Source organism: Talpa occidentalis, unplaced genomic scaffold, assembly GCF_014898055.3.
Source record: "Talpa occidentalis isolate TD23 unplaced genomic scaffold, MPIMG_talOcc4v2.1 talOcc4.9, whole genome shotgun sequence".
NCBI lineage: Eukaryota > Metazoa > Chordata > Mammalia > Eulipotyphla > Talpidae > Talpa > Talpa occidentalis.
Window position 1 is genome coordinate 112,075,754 of NW_023605305.1, and position 23,899 is coordinate 112,099,652.

A 23,899-nucleotide genomic window follows, 5' to 3' on the forward strand; every position below is an offset into this window, starting at 1 on the left:
AGTTCTGACTTCACTCAGCACACAGTAAGTTACAGACAAGGAACAGCGGAAGCTCACGGGACCCAGGTGTGTGTCTTTACCCCTCAGGTAATAGGGAGGCACTGTCGATGGCTGAATCTGAGAACAGTGGGGTCGTTGGCGCCTCCTGTGGGTGAGTTTGTTTAACCTGCCGGGGCGGGTGTTTGCTCCTCCTGCAGTGTCATCGTCTCCCAGTGGACCAGCATGCTCAAAGTTGTGGCCCGGCACCTCAGGAGGCACGGACTGACTTACGACACCATCGATGGCTCTGTGAACTCCAAGCAGAGAATGGACTTGGTGGAGGCCTTTAATACCTCCAGATCCCCTCAGGTACGCGCTGGTCGCCCCAGAGCTGAATAATTAAGAGCAAATTGTTCCCAGTTACACAGAGAGCAGCAGCATGTAGCAGCGCAGTGTAAAAATAGTCACAGCCTTGATCTCTCCAGGTGTCTGTAATTGATCAGGTGTGCGGCTGATCTACAGAGGATCCGACATGAGGGCCGGGGGGCAGTCAGCAGAGCTGGTAGGATCTGAGAACCTTTGCAAAGGAGGCAGGTCTTGAAGGTCGGCAGGACCCCAGGAAAGAGGAGGGAAGAGGGAGAATCCACGCCTCCGCCTCTGGGTGCTAAGAATGTGGAAAGCACTCGGTGAGTGACAGGCGAATCGTAGCAGTGAGGCGGGGCTCGCCCAGACTGACGGGCCCGAGAGACTCTGAACCTGGCCACCCACCCTGCTCTTGTAACCCTGGTACATTCTAGCAGGCACGCGGTTGTTTTGAAATTAACTCACCCAAAAAAGGAAGTTATCTTGAAGGTGAGGCGGGGGGAGGGCATCATACCGTTTCATACGACAGCACGTTTGTGACAGCAGGCGATACGCCGGGAACACGTTGCTTAGCTGTGTTGACCGTGGGCTTGAACCGAGCCAGAGGGAGAGACTGTCTGAGGCCCCATCCGTGCAGAGTTAATGGTGTGCCTCCTTTTGAAGGTTATGCTGATCTCTCTCACCGCTGGAGGCGTTGGCCTGAACCTGACCGGAGGAAACCATCTTTTTCTTATGGACATGCACTGGTAATGGTTGGTTTTCTCCAGTTGCCGCAGCGCAGCAGGGAGGCCAGTGGGCTAGCGGGCTACGGTCATGCCTGTGCACACGTGTGTGTCGATACAGATCAGAGCAGGGTGTTGTTTGACAGCCTTCATTCCCGAGCAAGGCAGGCTTTAAATGACTCCTTAAAATAGTCTGTTCACTTTATTGTTAATCTAACATCTGTTTCCATGGAAACTGGGCAAAAAGGCTTTTCCTCATGGCTGAGAGCTGCCTCACTCTGTTTTACCTCTTCAAAATACCTTATTTCAGACATTTATTGACAGTCAAAGAAATCTCAACCCCGGAGAGAGGGAGAAGCGCCCTCCGAGGGACAGGTGAAGAGATGAGATTGTGAAATTAGATTAGAAACACTCAGCACCAGCGCCTGCATTCACCGCACGCCGCCCCTGGCAGCGGGAGCCATGAGCTAGGGTGTGGCCAGGAGAGTGTGAGAACTAGGGCCACGTTTGGTTTTCCAGTTAAGTCCATCTGATGTTGCTGCTGGGAACTGTCATCCGTCTACATCTCCAGGCGGCCCAGATTGGCACAAAGGGGCCGCCCACTACTGCCTTCTGGGAGGATGTGTTTAGGTTTTGCTTGGATGCCCCTGGACATGTGCTGAAGGGAAGCAGACCAATTACACCACTTCGGGATGGAGAAATGTTGCCCAGGGTTTTAAAGAGAAAAGATGAGGCAGTAGTTGGGAGATCAGAATGAGAGCTATTAAGAAGGAACAAATTAAGTTTCCCTGTAGAAACATAGAAAGCTGGAGTTGAAGTTGACAGCGGCCTTAGAGATCGCTAGCCAGCCCTCACGTTTCCCAGTAGCGATCTGGAGCCAGAGGGTTGGGGTTAGGTGACTGGGCCAAGGTCAGCCAGCTCATTAGTCATGGCTTTGAGCACCGGTTTCCCCTCTGTTACTTATAGTTCTCAACTGATGATGGTGCTCAGAGCTGTTCTTAGAATGATCTGAGCGCTATCTTTCTTTGGAGGGCAGAAGATAATCTGGGACTTTCTGAATCCCATTATAACCTAGGATGGTGATTTTCTAAATTTTTGTGTAATTACTTTAGGGGAGAGAGTAAATATTGCCAGATTTGCAGGCTACACAGGGCTACAAGGGTGTATCACATACTCTTCGTGACAACCCTTTAAAAATGTGATGGCCATCATTAGCCGAGAGTCCTATAAAAACAGGCTGCAGGATGGTTTACAGTGGGATCTGCCCCCCGACCCCTGGCCTAGGACGTCAGTGCCATTCAGCTTTTTTGCCTGTCTTGTAACAGGAATCCATCACTTGAAGATCAGGCTTGTGACCGGATTTACCGATTGGGCCAGAAGAAAGATGTCTTCATACACAGGTAGGCGGCAGTCTCCTGGCCTTAGGCCTTTCCCAAGTCGTGCTTTCATGCAAGGCTCTTTGAGTGTTTTAGAGGAATGTAAAGTATTGGTACTCATATGCTCCCAGTCAGGAAGGGAGCACAAGCAATCTGGGGGTGATCCTGGAGTTGGTGCAGAAGAACAAGCCCATGTTAATGATGAGCCATTCCAGTCAGAGCAGCCCATGAAAGGACCCTCCTTTCTGTCTTCTGCTTTTAACCTTTATTTTGACGTTATGTCAGACATACAGAAAAGAACCCAAGAATCCTTACAAGAATACCACCAAAAAATTCCCCCAATTTTTGATTGCAAGAATAATGCCAAATGCTGATTCTCGTGCACTCTCTGTAGGTGCAAACTTTTTTCTGAGCCATTTGAGAGGGAGTTGCTGCAGGATGCTCCTGTAACCCTGGCTACTTCAGTGCACATTTCCTAAATGGAAGGACCCTCTTATGCAACCGCAATCCACTGGCCACAGTCCGGCCAGTTTGCTTTGACACTGTTATCTGATCGGTGGACCTGCCTCCATTTTGCCACTTGTCCCCGAGATGTCCTTCACAGCGAGAGAACCCCAGCTCAGTGTGGCCTTAGCGGTCTGACCCGTCTCATTTAATCTGGAGCAATACCCGAGCCTCTGTGTTCCGTGACATTGACATTTCCAAAGAGCACAAACCAGTGGTTTATGTCCCTCTCTTTGCAACCCTCTCTGACCAGGAACCGCTTTTCTTTTCTTCCTTTTCATGGCCAGGTTTCCTGAAGAATCAGGAATCACTGTCCTACTTGCTTACCTCCCCTTCATTCCTCAACTTTTGCAAAGTGATTTTCCTCCTATTACGCCACTGAAACCGCTCTCGTTAAGAAGCACGTGTCAGTTCCAAAATTTGCCAAACGCAGTGATTTTATTTTCTTGTCTCTGCCTCTCAACTCACTCTGTATGCGTCTCCCATAATCATCCTTTCCACTCCAGTAAGTCCACAGTCTGTATCGTGTGTTCCCCTGTCCCCTAAACTCCAGACCCAGATATCCACATCTCTGTTAAATATCAAGCTGGGTGTCACCTATACACCCATCATTCACTCACTCATCCATGCGTGCACACAGCTCACTGAGCTCCTGCCTCTAAACCTGCTGAACACTGAAGGTGGCAGGTGCAAATCCATGTTCCAGGGACCTAAAATGTCACAGACTGAAATTCTTCCTTCCTCCCATCTGGTATCACTTACCCTCTGAACTCCTGTGTTTGTGAGCAGCCTCGTTGTTTGTTTGATCATAGAGCTAGACTCCTCCCTCCTCTCACTTTGCACATGTCAGGTTCTTTTAATTTTGTTTTCTAAATGTTTCATATAAGCCTCCCTTCCTATCCCCACTTCCATGCCCCGCTTTCAAATCTAACCTCCTTAACATGATGTGTAAAACCACTCATCATCTGGCCTCCATCAGCCATTGAACAGCTACCGTTATACTCCAACACGACGGAGACCTGACTTTTGCTCTGTCCAGACTGGCTGATGTGCTCTTCCTCCAACAGACGTGGACTTTGCACACATTGCCCGGCATGCCCATCTCCCTGTGCCATCTGGCAAGCCCTTCCTCATCCTACCAGCCACACACTGAGAGTTAACTGTTCCATGGAGCCTTCTCTGAATACCCCAGACAGATTCCCTCTCTCCGTTGGCACATGAGACTCATTTCCATTTTGGCACTTACCATGTTGCAGTATTGTCATCACTTAATATTGTTGTCTCTTGTGTTCTTTTTGAGGGCAGGACTACATTGTCTCTCCAGCCCCACACCTAGCATAGTAGATGGCATGTGGCGAATGCTTAATCAATACTTGTTGAGTGGCTGAGTGACAACAGTGGTGTTTCATTATTTTGAAAAACCTGTTTTTAGTGTGAATTAGCACAGAAATAGAACATTGTGCGCTGAAGTTATCACACCTGTCCTGGCAGAAACTTGATACCCTTTGGGTCTCTGACCTTATGATGCAGCTTTTTGACCATGCCTTCTGCATATCTTTAACAAATTTTGGCCTTTCTCACCTTAGCTTCAGAAAGAAATGAAAAGTCAATTTGCATCCCATCATTTTTAACAGACGTGCATTTATTTGCATCTCCTAAATACAGGTTGTTAACCAAACCTAAGAAAAGGAAGGAAGAAATGTCATTTAAAACTAACGAATAAATAGATCTGCCGGCTTAGGGTTTCTGATTATTTGCTTGTCTATTCTTTTAGATTTGTTTGTAAGGGAACGGTGGAAGAGAAGATATTGGAGCTCCAAGAAAAAAAGAAAAACTTGGCCAAAGACGTTCTGTCAGGGTCTGGAGAATTTGTTACCAAGCTCTCCTTGGATGACTACAGAGTCCTTTTTGATATCTAACCTCCTGTCTGTAGGGCTCAGAGCAGTGAGCGCCACTGTTGATTTCTATTAGGATCTTGGTACAGCCACCTTATGCGGTCTTTGAGCTCTCCTCCCCTCTCCATGTCACCACTGAGCCTTACATCTTACCCCAGAATAATGGAGAGGTCAGCTATTGTGTTGACCAACTGGCTAATCAAATATCATGACGGTAATTTGATCATGATAATCAAGTGAATGATAATCGTATTAATGAGTGACCTAGAAACCAATGAATTACTTCAAATAAAAGAACATGCTTTAGAGCGAGGCCATTTTGGAGGTCAGCCCTGGGAGAGGCGTATGAGCGTAACTAAAAGCTCCCCGAGGCACCTGTGCCTTTCTCCTCTTAGCTTGGGGGTGCCCAGTGTTCTACTTCCTTACACAGGCTCCATCCCATCTTCGTCTCTTGCCAGAGAGGCTGCTTCTAGAAGCATCTCTTAAGGGCTGGGCAGTGAGTGGACCCCTGTGGGCATTGCTCTTGGTTGTCTCATTCCAGGGGTTCAGAGGGACGAGGGGGGCACTTAGTATTTCTGTCATTGTGCCATTGAGTAATAGTGGCTCATTTAATTTTTGGGTCATTGTATCCTTTAGCGGTACATTGTCTATAGTGCCACACGGGTAGTATTTGTATCATGGCATTTCCTATTTTGTCATCTTTATTACATGTGTGGTTTTTACAAATACACAGTATTTGGAGCATTTGGTATCGTCGCTTCATTGAGCATCGTTGTGTCATTTCATTTTACCATCGGTGGCATCATTTGGTATTTGTATTATCCTTGGTGTGATCCAATAAATGCGGGCTTGACAAAATAGTGGAGCAAATGCTGTGTGCTCGCCACACCGTGTTCCCTTCCCGGGCACCGTCTTCACTGGTGTCCTGGGTCCGTGTTGCTGGGTTCTAGGTGATTGGCTGTGGAGACAAGTAAGGTATAATGAGTCATTTCTCTCAAACTTATGGTTCCTTATTTTTTTCATTTTAATATTTATACATATATATATATTTAATATCATTGTTCATTTTTGTACAATGTGTGTGCTGTCTCCTCTCAGGTGTAGCCCCCCCCCATAAAATTCCCCCCACCAGTTCACCCGTGCTCCATCACCATTGTCCTCTGTGCTCTTCCCTCCTCTTTTTTGATCCCTCTGCCTCCTGCTCCCTTGCAGAATGTCTCTGCTTTATAGTTGCCTGCTAGTTTTGCTTTTTTATTTATTTATTTTTCCCTGATCCCTTATTTGGTTCCCTGACATTCTTCTTGTGAGACCATCCGATATTTTTCTTTTTCCTTCTGCCTTATTTCACTGAGCATAATCCTTCCAGCTCCATCCATGTTGTTGCGAATGGCGTGAGTTCATCTTTTTTGATCGCTGTATAGTATTCCGCTAATGGTTCTTTATGCTGCTGCTTCCTCATTAGCCCGCTGGATGCACAGGAACCGATGGAAGAGAACCGGAAAGTCACTAGATCAGGGATTCTTAACTCGCTTTTCGGTCATGGGCCCTTCTGGTTGACCAGTAAGCCACCGTTCCTGAATGCCTGTGGGAACAGTCCTCTCGCGTGTGCCCCTCAACCCACGCCGGACTGTGACATGATAAAGAAGTAATTTTCTGAGATATGGGGGATTATAGCAGTTATATAGCAGTTCGTGCCTTGATTAACACAAACTTTTGGGACTTCTATACTTTGGGAAAATATTCCTTCTTCCCCCTAGCCATCTTTTCCAAAGTACTTATTCTGTTAATTTCTATGCAAAAGCATTGTAGTTCTTCCTGGAGAAAATGATTTTCCTCTTTCGAGTGAGCACTAGACGGCCTCACCCTCTGTAAACTCAGACACTGTGGATTGAGCAAGGTCTAAAGGCTGCAATGTAGAGACCATTGTCTGGAGAGAAGAGCTCTGGTGCAGAACTCAACTCTAGTTTCAGGGTCCCCTTTGCTGGGAGTGTAACCTTGAAAAGGTCACTCGCTTCTCCACACTTCGCTTTCCCCATTTATAAGGTGGGTCTTGCTTTTAGACCTCAGCTACAGTGAGGCCCCTGATAAAATTAGGAAATGAAAAATGACCCCTTGAGAATTCAGATGAGATAACTCACCTGGGCACAGGTAGACTCAGGTAAGTAGCAGCTCCCTGGCCAGTAAGAACAGGCAGGCCTTGGCTCTGCCATTTGTGGATTACCTCATTCTTGGCTAGTTGCAGGTCCCGGGCATCCTGGCTCGTTTGTTAGGAGTAAGGATTAGCAGAAATCTCATTCTGCTCCACTGGAAATTGGGAGCAAAGATGCACCACCCATTTGACTGGATAGGTTTGGTCATGCCAGCCGAGGCACGTTAGGGGAACAGCTCACTGTTGCAGGCGCTGTCTAGGAGAAAGGTGGCATTAACTATGAGCTTCAAGCATTCTTGCTTTTAGTTTGAAAATAGGTGCAAGGATTATAGCCTGACATTTTCAGCTATTCAGAGGCCTTTGATAAATGTAATCTCTAAGATTACTTCTTATCTTAAACAGTGTTTCTAGTGTGCCTTGTTTGACTCTAAGCAAATACACTAGTCATGTCTCGGGTAGGTGTTTCTGGAATAGTGAGACCCTGGTGATGTCAGGGAGATGCAGGGACAGTTGCAACTACTGTCCTAACAGGGTGGACTACACCAAACGCATGTCCGTAAATTCTAGTCCTGGGGTGGAAATTTCTTGGGAATTGGCTTGAGGAGCATCCTGATGTTTCTCTCAAGCCCATGTTTATTTTAATTACTGTGAGTCAGTTTCTGGTCTGGGCACAGCACAGGCCTTAGGCACCCCCTTGCAGATGCCAACTCCCCGCCATGTGGTGACCTGACAGGCATTGCCCCGTGCGTCCTGCGGGGTCACCCAGCCTGCCTTCCACCAGTGTTGCTGGCCTTTTGTTTGTTTGCTTTTAATCTTCCTTTCTACCTCACTGGACTTGGACAGGGATGAAGGATGAAGGTAAAAAGTTCTTTATAAACTAGAAAGCACCATACAAGTTCCAGGATCGTTGCGGCAGGGCCAGGGCTGGGGGTATGAGAGTAAAACAGCAGCCGAGGCACAGCTGAAAATCCAGATGGCGACCATCTGTTACCAAAGAGCTGCCTTCCTGAGCACTAAGTGTACAGATGCAGAGATATTTCCTCTGCAACAGAACTGCCTTCACGGAAGGTTTCTATAGTTGGATTTTTCTTTAGCTGTGCTGAAGACGGGCCTTGTGCCTGCATGGAGGACGCCATTCCTAGCACTCATGTGCGCGGTATTAAATGGCTGTACGTGTGCATGGGCTGTTTCCTCCCACGGTGTCTGCCGCGTGTGTGGCTGCCAGCAGGGCTCGAAGGGGAAGCCAGAGTCTACTGCACTCCGCGCGGCCTTCCTGGTTGTCGGAAATCTCGGTGTCTGCCATATTGCCTGGAGACACGTGGGTTTACAAAGTGGGGTATTGTACAGTTTGTCCTGGAACATCTGGCCCTAGGAAAAGGCATCAAGATTAGAGAGCATACCTGCAGACGCCAAAGGAAATGCATTAGGAATTTGGAATTCCTAGTCACGCAAGCTAGATTAAAATGTTTTCGTAAATGAAATCAAGGTAAGTCATGCTACAGAAAGCCACAGGAGCCAGTCACTGGGGACCAGAGATGGAAATGAAAGAGCCAACTGTGCCCGTGGAGGGGCCTGGGAGACAGGGCTGCACATGTCTGCTAAACTGAGTCCCAGAATCTTTTGCTGGACCTGAGTGTAGGTAGAGATCATGTAGGAAAGGAAGGATTGGGGGGGGAGGTGCTTTTATTGCTTTATTAGTCACATATTAATTCAAAAATACATATGCCAGGCACTACTGAGCGAGGGTGAACAGAACCCCAGCAGCCCCTGCTCTAAGGCTAGCAGTCTAGCAGGGGAGAAGACGTTCCTCGCGGAGCCCCGCGGGGCTGCAAGGTGGCATGGAGCCGGGCGCTGTGAGAGAGGCCTGAGAGCCGGAGGCGACCTGGCGGGGAAGCCTGAGGCAGTGAAGGAGTCGCAATCGAGATGTGAGCATTAACAACAAAGCAGAGAATGAAACGCCTCTTCCTGCAGCCTGATGCTAACGAGCGTTCACTTCACCCCTCAACCTCTTAGTGGAGACGGGCACGCCCCGGCCGGCATCCTCCGGGCTGGAGCAGAGTGACTGCGTGTCAGACGTTAGAGCCGCCGGGGCCTGGTGGGGAGCGGTGCGTGTTTGTTATCCAAGGCAGCAGGTGTTTGTCCCGTTACCTCCCAGAGGACGGAGGCTCTCATCTGTGGCTCTTTTTATTCCCTGTTACACCAGCGCTGCAACTTTCATCACAGCGCGGCATCTTGGTGCCGCTCCAGCGCTCACGACGCTAAGGCGATTTCTGGCGCACTCTGTTACCGTGGGGACAGTCTCTAAGTCCTCAGACTTTTTTTCTTTACCTTGGAGTCTTGGACTCTGTAGATCACCCTTTGCCAGGCTTTGCAGCAGGCAGGGCCATGGAATTAAATTGGGTTTAGACTCCGTTGTAGCGCAGGCCAAGGGATAACCCTGCCCCTCCCCTGCACCAACTTTTTTTTTTTTTTTCAATTTATTTTATACAAGAACCAGGGTACAGGCCAGATGAAGGGAAGGGTGAGAGAATTCACCAGAGACAGAGCGGGGAACAGAACAGGCAGCCTGACGAAATACACTGCTGAGGGGAGCAGCGGGCAAGGCAGGAGAGGTCTGCCGCGCCATGTGGGACCCTCGCGGGCTGGCTGGGGTCGAACCAGCATTGCAGAGGCTGCAGACAGCTTCACAGCGCGGTGCTCAACCACCTGCACCACCAGGGGAGGCCCAACTTTCTTGACTTTTTTTTTTTTATTAAAGATTTAATTAATTAATTAATTAATTTATTTATACAAGCACTGGGTACAGTCAGAAGTGCGGGAGAGTGAGAGAATTCACCAGAGCCAGAGCTGGGAGTGTTAGGGGGAAAAGGATGTCCCAAAGCTAATTGCTCTATAACAGGAGCAGAGCAGGCAGAAGGACCGAAGGACACTGCTGAGGGGAGCAGCGGGCGGCAGGAGAGGTCTGCGCGCCATGTGGGACCCTCCTCCGGTGGCCGGGGAGCAGCCGGGGATCGTACCGGCGCTACAGAGGCTGCGGGCAGCTTCGCAACCCAGCGCTCAACCGCTGCGCCACCGGGAAGGCCCTTTCTTGACATTTGTAATGGAACTGTTGCCATTAATATTGCTTAAAGGCCTGGGCATTGCCAGATGCCAGAACCTAGTTGTCTTGCCGAAATTTTCTGGTTTAGTATAATTTTATCTACAGTGAAGTTACGCAGTTACTGACACCTGAGACTACTGAAATGATACACTTTTCATCCGTAGTTCTGAACTCTGATTCACCAAGAGACACAGGGCGGGGTGGCAGGTGATGTAATACAACAAGCTGCTTCACGGCAAGCAAGTCCCTGGATGTCTGAGGTAATTGGAAAATGTAGGGCTGGTCCCTGAGGTGCATATACCTTATCCAGTGGGTTTGAAAAGAAGCCCAAGATTTTTCCTAAGTGGTATTTGGTTAAATGGACCTTGAGAGAAGGGGACTCTGGCTTGTAGAAACAGATAAGGAAATACAAAGTAAAAATTCTACCAGTTAGATGTTTAATCACTTGACAGAATATTGATGAAACCCCTACTATGCGCCAGAATGGTCCTTTCCGGGATGATCGAGCAGTGAATGTCAGCTCCCTGCCCTCACAGAGCTGACAGTCTAGCGTGAGAGGACATGCAGTAAGCAGGTTGAATATGTGTTAGGTGCTGGTGAAGCTGGTAAGGGTGACGTGGAGTCCCCATGGTGGGGAGTTGCTTTTTGTTGTTGTTGTTGAAGATTTATTGATGTGTAGAACTGGGGTACAGGCCAGAGGTGTGGGGGGTGAGAGGACTCACCAGAGACGGAGTGGGGAGCAGAACAGGCAGATTGACTGAAATACACTGCTGAGGGGAGCAGCGGGCGAGACAGGAGAGGTCTGCTGTGCCATGTGGGTTGCTCCCTGGCCGGCCAGGGATCGAACTCATGCTGCAGTAGCTGCCATTTGCTTGATGGCACTGTCTTTAACTCCTGAGCCACCAGGGAGGCCCTATTTTGTCCTCTTTTTAAAGGGAAGCAGAAAAATGGAAGGTTGGTTGGGACGAGGGGATGAAAAAAAGAGTTGTGGACTGAATTGTGTTCTGCCAGTACTCCTAGTCAAGCCCGAATCCCCTCCCTGCTGTATTTGGAGTCAGGGCCTTTGCGGTCATGAGGGTGGGCCCTTGTGTATCCTCATAAAAAGAGGAAGAGGCCAGACGTGTTCACACAGCCAGAGTCGCTTGAGGGCACAGTGTGAAGGCAGAGGCGGCGGCCATCTGCAGGCCAGGAGAGGCCTCAGGGGAAGCCAACAAACCCGCTGCACCTTGACCTTGGACGTCCAGCCCTGGACTGAGAAGCAGTTTCCTTGTTTAAGTCAATCGGTCTGTGGTGATGTTCCCTTTGCAGATGAATGCAAGAATCAAGGGAAATTATTTCTCCGATGGGGACTGTGGTAGCCCGTGCCTTTCCTGAAGTAGCAGCCCAGTGGAGCGAGAACCCCTGGAGCGGTGCTCCCGGGCTGTGGGGCTGGGCCGGGATCTAGGGTACAAGGAGCGGGGTTCACGTTCATAGGCATCCGGGCAGGTCTGAAGATGTGGTGGGAGGGTAGGGAAATTGTCTTCCAAGTCCTTCTTTTACTCTGTGAAACTAGGAGGCCAGGTCATAAATGGAGAGGGCGAGTAGGGTAGAACTTGGAGTTTTAAGAGAGCAAAGCATGAGATAACACCTAGGAGAGTGCGCGAGCAAATGAACTTGAGAAATGTCGGACTATTCAGTCATGTTCTGAGCCGTTCCTGGTACGGGTGTGACCATTATTGACCTGACCGTACATTTAAGGTGAGACTTAAATTTGTTCTTTTGTGCGTTTGTTCTTCTCCGGGTCATCCAGCTGGGTTAGTGGAGGCTGGGATCTAAGCCAGGGCTTTGCCGGGCAGGAAGGGCAGAGGGAGACCGCCGGCCAGAGACTGATTCTCGCGATGGCCTGTGGGCTCCACGCTGAGCAGCGAGGAAGGGAAGGGCAGGGGGTGCAGGAGGGAAGGCGGTGGAATCCCAGCAGTGGTGTCCTGGGGAGCGGCATGGGTGGCAGCAGAGGACTGCAGGGAGCGAGCGGCAAGGCCAGGGCTCGTGGTGTGGCGTACTCGAAGTCGAGGTAAGCGGGGGCGGTGACTGACTGCTAAGAACGTGAGAGAACTGGTCACGGATTTAAGAAGTTTGAAGTCTGGTGCTGACATCTTTAAGGGATGAGAGGGAGTGATTTGGGGTGTGGCTGGTTCTGTCTTGGGGGAAGCTGCCCCGACCTGAGCAGCTTTCCTGACCCACCCCCAGATCGGGCAGCCCCCTGCCTCCAGCTGTGGGAAGGAAAAATGTCTCCCAAACATTAGTAAACTTCTCCTGGGGGGCACAATCACTGCCGGTTGAGAACCACTCATCTGAACGCAGCAGGGATGAGCCAGCAGGACATCTGCCGGGCCCTGGGGCCCAGGGGCTGATAAGGAGAAGAGCTAATAATTTGGGAGAGTTACGGGGAACTCTGGGGAACTGGGGAACTCTGGGGAACTCTGTCTTCTGGGGAAATCAGATTTTGGTTAAAGGGAGGGTTGAGGGCAATCTTTCCAGAAGTAGATGGAAATACAGTGAATCTCTCAGATGTGAGCTACACCATAGCCTCAAACACCCCGAGTCTAGAGGAGAAATTGTATTCATGATGCCCTGACAGTCACTGTTTCGTGTCATTACTTCAATTCCTCTGCCAGACCCCACTCACCACTTGAATGAGTCACCCACTTCTTAATGGTTCTTACAATGCAGATTTCAAGAATTATATTTAATATATGCTGAGTTTTCACCATGTAAGAAATCAGGAGTCTAAGAAGAACACACAAAATACGTACATGGAAGACCTTGGGCTGAGTCACCACACTGTCCCTCTCCCAAAATTCCCTTCCAACTCCAGCAGCTAAGCGGGCACATCCCAGGAGCAGAGCCAGCTCACGTCTCTGTACAGAAGCAGTGAGGACGCGTTCTTCTGCACAAGAGGGCTGACAGGAGTCGAAGGTGCCTCGATCACCGGGCATGAGCTCGTGTATAGGACCCTGTTTCAACACCGCCTCTTGTAATGTCTTACTGCTGTATGCCCCTGACCTAGGAGGAGGAAGCTTGCAGGCTCCTAGGCCAGGAGATGAACATGGTGTTGGCAGGGGGTGGGGAGGGGTGGACAGAGACTCTAATCAACAGTCAGGTGACACCCATCTAAAGGGCTAACCGTGCAAATGACACTAGGAGGTTTTATTCTCTGAGGGAAATATCTACCTCACAGGCAACTCAGGGAGAACAAAAAGGCAGACATCACAAAGCAAGGATCCCAACTGCTCCCGTGGCCTCTGAGTTCCAATGGCACAGCTGCCAGAGCACCTCACAGAGCAGAGCACACCTCACACCTCACAGAGCAGAAGGCGCTTCCTTGGCATGAAAAGGACCTTGCCGGCTCGCTGCTCCGAGAGCTGTGGTGGGGTCTCGCGCTCAACCACTGGCCCCTGCAGTCAGTGAGTGACTCACAAAAACGCACTTGAACCGGTGAGTAGACGATAAGGCACTTTGTTTTAATTCTCTCAGTCTCCGGGATTTGTCAAGGTCTGGGGCCCTCTGGTGGTCCGGTGTCACGCAGGCTGCGGCTTTCACAGGCCGGGGCTCGGGATGCGTCACAGGGCCACGGTTCTGAGCAGACTCCTCGCGGCGCTCTGCCCCCCGGCCCACGTGCATTCCGACTTCTCGGTAAACTTGCCGCAGCACGACCAGTGGGGGCGGCCCGGGTGGCCTTTGTGTCCATGGCCACAGCCAAGGTAGCCACCTGCATGGCACAAAGTGGAGAAAGAAAACCAACCATCGGGGACGTCCAGCAGTTGCCATGGAAACGAAAGCTCCTGGTGCCACACGCACTCAGGGCAGTGAGACAGCTCTAAGCACCCGGCGGGAGAGCGCGAGGTCTGATTCCCCGAGACGGGGGTGACGGCCAGTGGCAGCCGGGAGAAAAGTGCACTCTGCTAGCTGCAGGGGACGCCGTGGTTTGGATAGAACTAAGCCGCCAAAGAGACGGATAGAGCGGTGGGAATAAAAAGACAGGCAGGTCTGAAGTGCTTATGCAAAAGGCCACGGAAGCCCATCTTCAGGCCCACCAGAGGAGGAACAGCAGAGTATTTTAAAATAAAGGAGACCTCTTGCCTGACCTGGATCCTCACCCCATCTCCAAGAAAGGAGCCCGACCTCCTCACTGATGGCATCGTCTGCTCCCTGCCTGGCCTTGTTAGAACTTCAGGTTTTAAAAGCAATGGGGTGGCTTATGGCCTTCCCGCTGCGCGGGGCGCTGGAGAGGGCAGTCTGAGGTCAGCCCCCCCCCACCCCCGCAGCACAGGGCTCTGTGGGTGGGCGAGCTGCATCAAAACTCTAAGAACTCAAAACGTTGAAGCTTCCATCTTAATTTTCAGAACAAGGAAGGTTTAAACGAAGCTTTCGGAACCGGGGTATGTTTATACGCCCAGACTGTACCTCCTAGAAATCACGTCTTCGTTGACTCTCCTACCCCTACTGGCTGGGAGCTGTCCCCTCTGCTGGAGACAGGGTCACGGGTGACGACCTCGAGAGCGACGGGCCTCCTCACCTGGCATGGTGCCCCCGCAGGCGCAGCGCGCGGTCTTCTGGCCTCCGCTGGAGCAGAACGTGCAGCAGTGAAACACACCCGGGTGAGGGCGGTGCTTCTTCCTCACGGTCACGGTGAACGGCGAGCCCTGCAGTGTTCAGACCAAGAGCAAAGAACGGCACGGTGTGGGTCAACAGGGACGTGCTGAGCATCACAAGGGCTAAACAGTGCAAGTCCCACGGGGGTCCTGTCCTTGGAGGGACAAGGACGGCAGGAGGACCAGAGACCAGGGGACGGTGGCCAGCTGGCAGGTGCAGAGGAGGGGAGAGCCAGGGGCCCGCCGCCCTCCTGGCACGCTCCTGACAGCGCTCACTCCTCGGCACGAGTGCTGTCTCCTCCACGGGGCTGAACCCCCGGCACACTGACTGGGGTGACAGCTGTGTCGGCAGGGACTGTTCCAGCCCGCAGGCAGGGGGGAGGAAGCCGCAGCACTAACAAGCTTCCTCCTGGCGGGCTCTGCCCCACCGGAGCCTCGCCCAGGGGAAGCACGCAGACCGCCTGGTGCCCCAGGCACCCACTCAGGCTATCCCTCACGGAGCCCGTCTCTGCCGCTCCATTCTTGAGGGGTGATCAGTGGAGATGTCTGAGACTTCGGGGGTCCCCTCGAGGGTCTCGGCCCATCCGCCCTCACCTCCGCCAGCCCCTGCCCTAACCAGGTGCCGCTGGCTGAGAGGAGAGGCGTGGCTCTGCCAACCGTCTCCTGGAAGTGCACGTCAGGCGCAGGCTGCGCGGCGCGGGAAGTTCCCGAGCGAGAGTCTGGAACGCGAACGCCTGTCCGCGAGCAGACTGTCCCCTGAAGTCGAGCATCTTTCCCAAGTGAAGACTCCAACAAACCAATGGGAGACGGAGAATGCAAGCTAACTGCCAGGAAGCCCAAGGGGGACGGGGCGTTCCTAGGGGTGCCCAGCGTCCTCGGGTGCAAGTAAGAGCAGCAAAATTGGGGGCATTTCTGAAGAGAAGGAAAATGGGGCCTCTTGACTTCGCTCCCTCCGTGCACGTGGCCCTGTGGGAATGTCTCCACATCCTACGACCACAGGACCTGGGGGCCGGGGAAAGGCGCGCAGGGAAGCAGGTGCCGGGACTCGCTCACCTGCACGTGCTGTTCTTTGACACAGACCAACACAGTGTAGACACCGGGGTCCTTGGGGGTATAGGAGACGTAGTACGTGCCGTCCTTGTTGTCATGGACCATTGTTCTCACCGGACTGCAAGGACATGAACGTTCAACATAAAACACTCTCATCAGCCCCTGCAACTGCCCATTATTCTGCCAGGTAAATCCTCAGCCATTAAAGTCAGTGTTCATCGCGAAGGTCCCCCAAGCAGGACGCTTCTTCCACTTGTCTCAGAAATTAATTTTGCAGCAGAAGGGAAGCAACACAGGTGCCAGTTTCTTGGACCCTCCCTGCTTCGTCCTCCCTCCTTGAATTCCAGAGACAGATGCAGGTGCTTCCAGCACAACTGAGTAGAAAGTGGTGCTGAATTCGGAGGACACCATCTGGTATAACAGAGTATTTTTCAGTCCGTTCAAAGTTTGGGAGGAAGACAATCTGAAAGGCAGGTGAGACCTTGAGAGAACTGAATATGGGCATAAAGCCCAGGTAAAAAAAACACATCTGTCCCAACTGGCAACATCACATGTTTTTGACAGCATCATCGGAGGGAGGTCGCACCCAGGCAGTACCTCTCCACTACTGCGAGTGGCCCCCAGTTTCCGGTTTCCTCACTGCTCATTCCCCGGAACACCTGATTGCGGAATTACCAACCTGTCTTTCTTATCTTTAGGGACAACTGTGACTTGGATGTTGTCGCCCCCTTTGCCCATGCTCTCTCCTGCTGCATCCTTGCAAAACAGGGTGAAAGAGGCTGTCTGTTTCTCCCGGGCTCTGTGGAGATCTGTGAAAGACAAACACTCAGTCCTCATCTCAAAGGCCACTTGCAGCAGCGACAGCCCCAGATCAGACACCATCTTGCTTTTTCTCTTGAGAACAAAAGATTGTGCTTCCCGTTTCCCATAAAAGATGGTGCTTTCCTGTTTCCTGCTCCTTTCTCTGCCTACTCTGGCTCCGGGGCACACCTCTTGGGGAGGCCTTTCTGGTGAGCCTGGCTTTCTCAGTCAGCGGATGCTCGTGGATCGCATGGACTTCTGGATCTTAACTTCAGCCCTAAGGAAGCTTTGGAAGTACTCAGGGTTGGCTATAGGCATTCAGAGAAGAAACCGCTAGACCTTGTGAGAGACTGGCAACCCTAAAACTCTGCAGATCCTGCTGGAATGGCCGGGGGGTATAGTCTGGATGCTTCATGTGGTGAGAACTACAGTGTAGCTTGTGCCAATATTGGGGGGGAATATTCAGTAGCTATAGCTCCTAGTGTAGCAGTAGGATGAAAGAGGTTTCTTTCCAGGCATTCATGAACTACAATGAGGTCTAAGAAGAGGCTTATAACGGGTCTAAGAATCTCCTGAAATGGCATGCCCCAATCAGTGGCTATTCCTTTGGGAGCAATGATTCTCAAAGAGACCTAGGCCCACAAAACGGTTAAGAATTCCCATGCCGGTGGTATTGGAACAAGAACAGACACATAGACCAATGGAATCGAATAGAAAATCCAGAAATAAACCCACAGATTTATGATCAACTAATCTTTGACAAAGGAGCAAAGACTACGCATTGGAGCAAAAAAAGTTTGTTCAATAAATGGTGCTGGGAAAACTGGGTCGCTACATGCAAAAGAATGAAGCTTGACTACCACCTAACACCATGCACAAAAACCAACTCAAAATGGATTAAAGAACTAGACATAAGACCTGAAACCATAAAATACATAGAAGGAAATATAGGCGAAACACTACGGGATTTGCACATCAAAGACATCTTTACAGACACATCACCCAAAGCAGTGATAGTGAAGGCAAAGATAAACAGCTGGGACTACATCAAATTAAAGAGCTTCTGCACAGCAAAAGAGACAATAACAAAAACAAAGAGAAACCCCACCGACTGGGAGAACATTTTTGCACCCAACACTAATGATAAAGGACTGATCACAAAAATCTGCAAAGAGCTGATGAGACTCAACAACAACAAAGAAAATAATCCAGTCAAAAAATGGGCAGAAGAGCTAAAAAGAAACTTCTCTGAAGAGGAAATGCAAATGGCCAACAGGCATATGAAAAAATGTTCAACATCACTTGTCATCAGGGAAATGCAAATCAAAACTACCATGAGATACCATCTTACACCAGTGAGAATGGCACATATTAAAAAAACTAGCAACAACAAATGTTGGTGACTTTGTGGAGAAAAAGGAACTCTTCTGCACTGTTGGTGGGAGTGCAAACTGCTCCAACCACTAAGGAGAGCTGTGTGGAGATTCCTCAACCTACTAAACATAGAGCTTCCATAGGATCCAGAAATTCCACTCCTAGGTATTTACCCAAATGACACAGAAACTTTAATTCCAAAGGGCACCTGCACCCCTATGTTTATAGCAGCACTGTTTACAATAGCTAAGCTTTGGAAACAACCCAAATGCCCAAAAATAGATGACTGGATCAAGAAGATGTGGTCCATATACACCATGGAATATTACTCAGCATTCAAAAAAGATAAACACATGCAATTTGCAGCAACATGGATGGCGCTGGAAGGGATCATGCTCAGCGAAATAAGCCAGAAAGAAAAAGGAAAATACCGGATGGTCTCCCTCATAGCAGGAATCTAGAAAACTTAAATAAGGGACCAGGAAAAAGAATAACTATAAGAAAGAAAATATCAAAATCAACAAACAACTATGAACCAGAGACACTCTATGGGGGGTGGGGGGCGGGGAAAGGAGGGATTGGGGTCAAAATAAGGGGGTTGTAATTGCATGGGGAATATAAAAATAACATTTAAATTTTAAAAAAATTCCCATGCCAGGACCGGGGTGAACCTAGGATACACTCTTCCCGTCAGGACTGAACTGTCAATGTATGCTTGGATAACATGCTTCCTTAAGGACCAAAACACTGGTCAAAAGGAATCATCTTTCCCTCTGCGAAGTGAAATGCCTACCCTATTCTTTTAAATGCCAGTGATAGTGAACTAAAAAGGGGATAGAAGAAAGTAATCTTATCTTCCTCGCTCCTCGAAAGCCCCTTCAGAACTTGTTATCTGTAGCCTGGGCCTGCCACGCTCCTCCCTGCGCAGGTGGGATTCGCCCTGTCCTGAAGTTTAAGCTGCCACCTGCTCTGGGCCCCATCTCTAAGATGTTCTGTCATCTTAGAGAAACAGCACAATCCTTGCGTTCCTTGGCAGTTACTATTTTTTTTTTCAAATTGGAAAAGGTTCGTGGCTCACCCCTGCACAGGACATCCACTGTATCAACCCAAACAAACCCGAAGGAAGAGGGAGGGGTCGCTATCCTAGTAGGACTAGTAAGTCTCCTCTTGGCCAACTGGCCAGCAGGGAGCTCTCCCTGGCTGGCTGAAGGCCCTAGCCAGAAGGGCCACAGATCTCACAGGCCAAGCCCCTGTGTGCTGCTCTCTCAGTGCCAGAGGGCAATGTCTGCCTACCTTCTCCTTGGAGGACACACTTGGCTGGGTCGACCACTTTGGTATTGATGGCTCCGTAAACTTCATAGCCTCGGCACCGGCCTGCTTTCTCCTGGGGGGAGAAGCATATCTTATCGTTCACTCCCGTCTGGGTGCTGTATTCAACTTTGTTCAGCTTAGTGAGCCGCTCTACCACCACCCCCTTGGTGATGAGGATCTCCAAGTCTGAGCCACTGGTCAGCAGGTGCTCGGTGAACTCCACTCCGGTCCGCATGTCTGCCAGCAGCTGCTCCAGCTGTGCCTTCTGCAGCTGCAGCGAGTTCTCCTTTTGGATCCGTATGCCTTCCAGCTGCTGCAGCAGCTTGTCCCGATGTTCTTCAATGGCCTTGATGTAGCCTTCAGAGAAGGTGCGGACGTCGGCTGCCACGGCCTCCACTCGCTCCTGGAGGGCACTGTTTGTCCCTTTGATCTGTGCCAGCGCTTCCTCGAGGGCCTCCACGTGGGGTTGGGTGTCTTTGAGGAGCTCCCGCACCGTGTCCCCGTGCTTGTGGATGACATTGCTGGTGAAGTCATAGGGGTGTTCCCGGTGCTCACCCACCACGCAGTCCCGGCACACGGGCTGGTCGCAGAGCTCACAGAACAACCTCAGCTCCTCCGCGGGGTGTGCAGGGCACAGGATGGGCTTCCCAACCCGGCTGTAGCCTTTTAAATCTTTCAGGTCCACCATGGTGTGGTAAGTCGTTTTCTTCTGCCGCCTGAGAGCAGAGGCAGAAAGAGGTTAGGGAACAATTCGAGCTGGGAGACAGTCTGGCAGTTTTAAGAGCAGGGGCTCTGAAGTCCAACAAATCTGAGGTCAGTTGCTCCCTCTAACCTCCCCCTGGCCACCCCATCTCGTGATTCCAGTTCCCCGGCTGTACATGGGGACAGCATCTTCCGGACAGGGCCATGGTACAGCGTCCGTGACAGTGGACGAGGGCTTGCTGGCTTGGGACATGGCTCCATTACAGTGTAGCAGCTAGACCCTAGAACTCTCCCCAAAGAGTGAATTTGGTAAGTTTAGACAAGACCCACAGCCTACTCTTACAAGCTAGAGGAAAGAGCATGGTGCAAGCCAGCACTGAAGAGAGAGAAACGGTGCCGGGTGGCGTGGTACCAAGCCCAGGCAGTTGAAGAGCAGTTAGCTGGCCGCAGCAGGAACTCTTCCCCAGCGTTCCTCTAAGATTCTGGCAAAGCATTTCCCGCCCCTGATGCCTCTGTTACCCAAAGCGGCAAGCTAGAATTTTCTTCAATGAGAATTATACACATTTTAGAAGTATTTCACTGAAGTCAAGTCAGTGAATCAAAGCTTTTTTTAATTCTACTTTCTGTGTACCTCAAGAGATTCAGGGGGATCCCTAAGAAACCACAGTGACTAGTCAAGAGTCACTGTTAGCACTGCAGCAACTTGAAACTTATGTGTCTGTTCTGGCACCAGAAGAGTGGCTGTAGAGAAAACAGGGTCAGCTGTTTAGCTCGCAGCAAGGCAGACAGACTATCATATAATCACAAGTTAAAAATAGAAAGACTGAAGACTTCTCATTTGCTCTGTTGGTGAGGTCAGACAAGACATGGAAGGCAGAATTTTAAAAGTATTTTAAACTAATCCTAAAACTCTGCTCATTTTATATCTGATGACCTGGCGTAAGAGGGTAGAGACGAGGCAGAGATCTGTTCATGTGACAAGCTGCCCATCAAATACCATAAAAGACATAACCTGAACCCCTGTTAGCACCAACCAGCCTACCTTTCCAACTCCAGAGGAACTCTAGAGGTTTGCACAAGGCAAAGTCTGGGGTGGGGTCCCCCCAGTCCCCAGTCACTACTCTGCATAGAGAAGGCAGCAGCCATTAATAGAAAGAGCACAGAATGTAATCAGAAGATCTGGATTTTAAATTGTTTTGTTACATACTTACCAGCTGTGGGACCTAGGCAAATCATACGATATTGCTGAACTTCAGCTTCCTCAAATAAACAGGGGTGAACACTGCCTACTTTTGTGAGTTGCAAGGATCAAATGAGATCAAGGGCAGAGGCTATACTACTGAATTCATTCTCCTGTTTCTCCAGCACCCAGTACAATTATCCACTATCCAAGTGGACTGACGATCCAAAGAAAATGTGAATGTGCTTTGTAAATGGAAAGGGACTATGCAAACCTTTGTTGCTATAACCAGGGGTATTATAAAAGCCTCCAGGGCTTCACCACTGGTCTGAGTATTTGCTCTCCCATCGTCTATTAATCGTTGACCTTCCGTGGCATTTGAAAAAGCTTTCCTTTCCATCTGCTCGCCAAGGGCTTTCTGTCTTGACACCTCTCTGTATTCCACTCTTAAGCCACACCAGGTGGGGTAACCCGTCTTTACCTATGAGCCTGGCAGCAGAAGTGGCAGAGATTGGCTTTGCAGGTCTGACACCTCTTCTCCACCTCCCTGTCGCTGCACAGGTCACACACCAGGCCCTGGCCTTCCCCACGCAGGCTCTCCAGCATCACGTCATTCATGGCCAGGTGGTCTATGGTTAGAGCCTTCACGCCACCCTTGGGCAGGTCCACCTGAGCGTCACATACCGGACAGAGGATGCCGATCTGCGGCTTTAGCGCGGGTGGCTTGACGTCCTGGAATATGGACCCCTCCGAGCTCGTGTCCGAGTCTCCCCCTCGCATGTCCACTACCGAGAAGGGCTCCAGCTGCTCCAGACACTTGGTGCACACTGTGTGCAAGCAGGGCAAGAGCCTGGGGGCCTTGAAAAGCCCCATGCACAAAGGGCAGTGAGTCTTGCCCGAGCTCCCGGGTGCGGTCCCACCGGGGAGCTTGCCCATGAAGGCCAGCAGCGGCTTCCTGCTCTCGGACATGCTCCCCGCGCTCGCGCCCAGTATCAGAAAAGGCCAGGGGTGCTTCTATAATGAAGTAGCCGTGATTAAGCCCCCCCGGAGAGGACGTTTCCAGAGCTCGAGCAGAGACCATGGGAGCTCTCTCGCGGGCAAATCAAAGGGCGAAAGGGAACCACCCGCAGATCTGCTCAGGAGGGTCCCCTCTCCGCGGCTTCCCATACCAGACGCGCACGCCCCCCCGTCCCCCCAGGCCCCCAGCCCCCCGCCCCGGGCACGGCCAGGTCTCGGGCCAGCCCCGCGCCCCCACGACGACCCCCTCCCGCCGCCCCCGGCCCCGCGCCCGACGCGCGACAAGTGCCGCCCCCGCCCCGCGTGACGAGGCCGGGCCGCCCGCGCCTCCCTCCGCCCGGCCCGCCGCGCCAGGGGGCTCCGCGCCGGCCGCGCCCGCCCCGGCCCCGGCGCGCGTCACTCAGCGAGTCCAATCACCGTCGAGGGGGCCGGGCGCCGCCGCCCTGCCGAGGGCCGGCCCGGGCAGCCTCTGCGCTCCGCAAGCCCCACATCTTCGCCCGCCCGCATGGCCCGGAGGGGCGGGCTCGCCGGGGCCTGGAGGCGGGGCGGCCGCGCGGCGGGAGGCGCACCAGGCCGCGAGCCAGCGGCGCGGGCCGGCGGCGTCACCCTACGCGGGGCCGCCCCTTTCGTCGTCGCTGTGGCGACCTGCCCCCGGCCGCAGGGACGGCCCCCGGCGCTCTCGGATTGGCCACGGGAGCCCACATCGGGCTCTCCCATTGGCGGGTGGTGCCGTCAGTCGGCCCCGCGCGGCGCAGAGCTTGCTGGGAGTTGTAGGAAGCGGCGTTTTCCGGGGCCGGAGGCCTCCGGCGGGCGGCGCGTCACTGCGCGCGCCGGCGACGGGCGGCCCTTGGGTCTCTCCAGTTTATTTCAGTTTCCGAGTTGCCCGGGCTCGGCTTGCGGGGGGCCGGCGCTCGCTCGGGGGCTCATCACCAGACCCGTCACTGGCTTTTCCCGGGGGCTAGGGGTCCCCCAGGGCCGGGTGCTGGGACCCTGGCATTGGCCTGGGCCCAGCCGCCTGGGGTGGGGGTGGTCGTGGAGGGGCCTGGGAGAGGGGGGCTGGGCCCCTGCTTCTGGGGGTGCAGAAGTCGTGGCCTCACCCCTCTGGGCCGTGCGTGCCGGCGACCTAAGGGTTAACCGTGTCACCCAGAACGCTGCGCTCAGGTGCAGCAGCAAAGGAGCGAGTGCGCCCCGCTGAGTTTATCAGCCCATTGGGGGGCCGCAGCTGTCACAATGGGGTGGTGCAGGATGTCAAAGAGCCACAAACCCTTTGTGGGCTCACAAGACCATCGGGATGATGAACGCATGAGGCGGCCTTTACTTTGCGATGTGTCGCCTCCTTTAAGGTGTCCTTACCACGAGTGCCCTGGCTCGGCTCAGGGGAAAATCCAGATTCCAGAAATCCAGATTCCTGACCCGCCGCGGTCTCCAGTCCCCTAAGCGAGGCTGGTGTGCCCAGTCACCTCCTGCTGCCTTGTTCACCGCCTGCCTGGCCGGAGCAGCAGCCCTGTCGCTGATGTCTTCTTTATCCTATAGGCGCAGTGCCTGGAGCCTGAGTTTCAAAACACAATGTCAGTCTGAAAAACAAAACTTGTTGACTGCAAAATATGAAAAGGAAACTACATTAAAAAGTTGGAAAGCCTAGCCACTTCCAAAATGTAACATTTCAATGAGTCAAATGCCACTTTTTAAAAATTACATGTCATTTCCAAAACTAAGCATGCCTACAAAGGTCTGTCTTAAAAGAA

At 51.8% G+C, this 23,899-nt stretch overlaps 2 protein-coding genes across 4 annotated transcripts in view; one reads left to right on the plus strand and one right to left on the minus strand.

Moving 5' to 3' along the window:
• Positions 1–5,724, plus strand: part of TTF2 (transcription termination factor 2) — a 31,283-nt gene extending 25,559 nt beyond the window's left edge. For both annotated transcript variants that reach the window (XM_037501097.2, XM_037501098.2), the window contains exons 20-23: positions 198–348; positions 1,006–1,088; positions 2,390–2,464; positions 4,719–5,724. In XM_037501097.2, the coding sequence (XP_037356994.1) occupies positions 198–348; positions 1,006–1,088; positions 2,390–2,464; positions 4,719–4,863 (454 nt within the window). In that variant the 3' untranslated portion in view covers positions 4,864–5,724. The remainder of the gene's footprint in view (positions 1–197; positions 349–1,005; positions 1,089–2,389; positions 2,465–4,718) is intronic.
• On the minus strand, positions 5,523–22,336 carry TRIM45 (tripartite motif containing 45). 2 transcript variants are annotated; one of them, XM_037501101.2, is made up of 6 exons: positions 21,619–22,310; positions 19,238–19,971; positions 16,449–16,578; positions 15,773–15,887; positions 14,644–14,770; positions 5,523–5,797 (listed from the first exon to the last, which is right to left on the minus strand). In XM_037501101.2, exons 1-6 carry the CDS (start codon positions 22,104–22,106, stop codon positions 5,754–5,756), a joined length of 1,638 nt encoding a protein of 545 aa, XP_037356998.1. In that variant the 5' UTR covers positions 22,107–22,310; the 3' UTR covers positions 5,523–5,753. The 2 variants fall into 2 exon arrangements, with proteins under 2 accessions (XP_037356998.1, XP_037356996.1); XM_037501099.2 differs by lacking the exon at positions 5,523–5,797 and adding an exon at positions 12,770–13,836 and having other exon boundaries at positions 21,619–22,336.
• Positions 22,337–23,899: the final 1,563 nt, after the last annotated feature.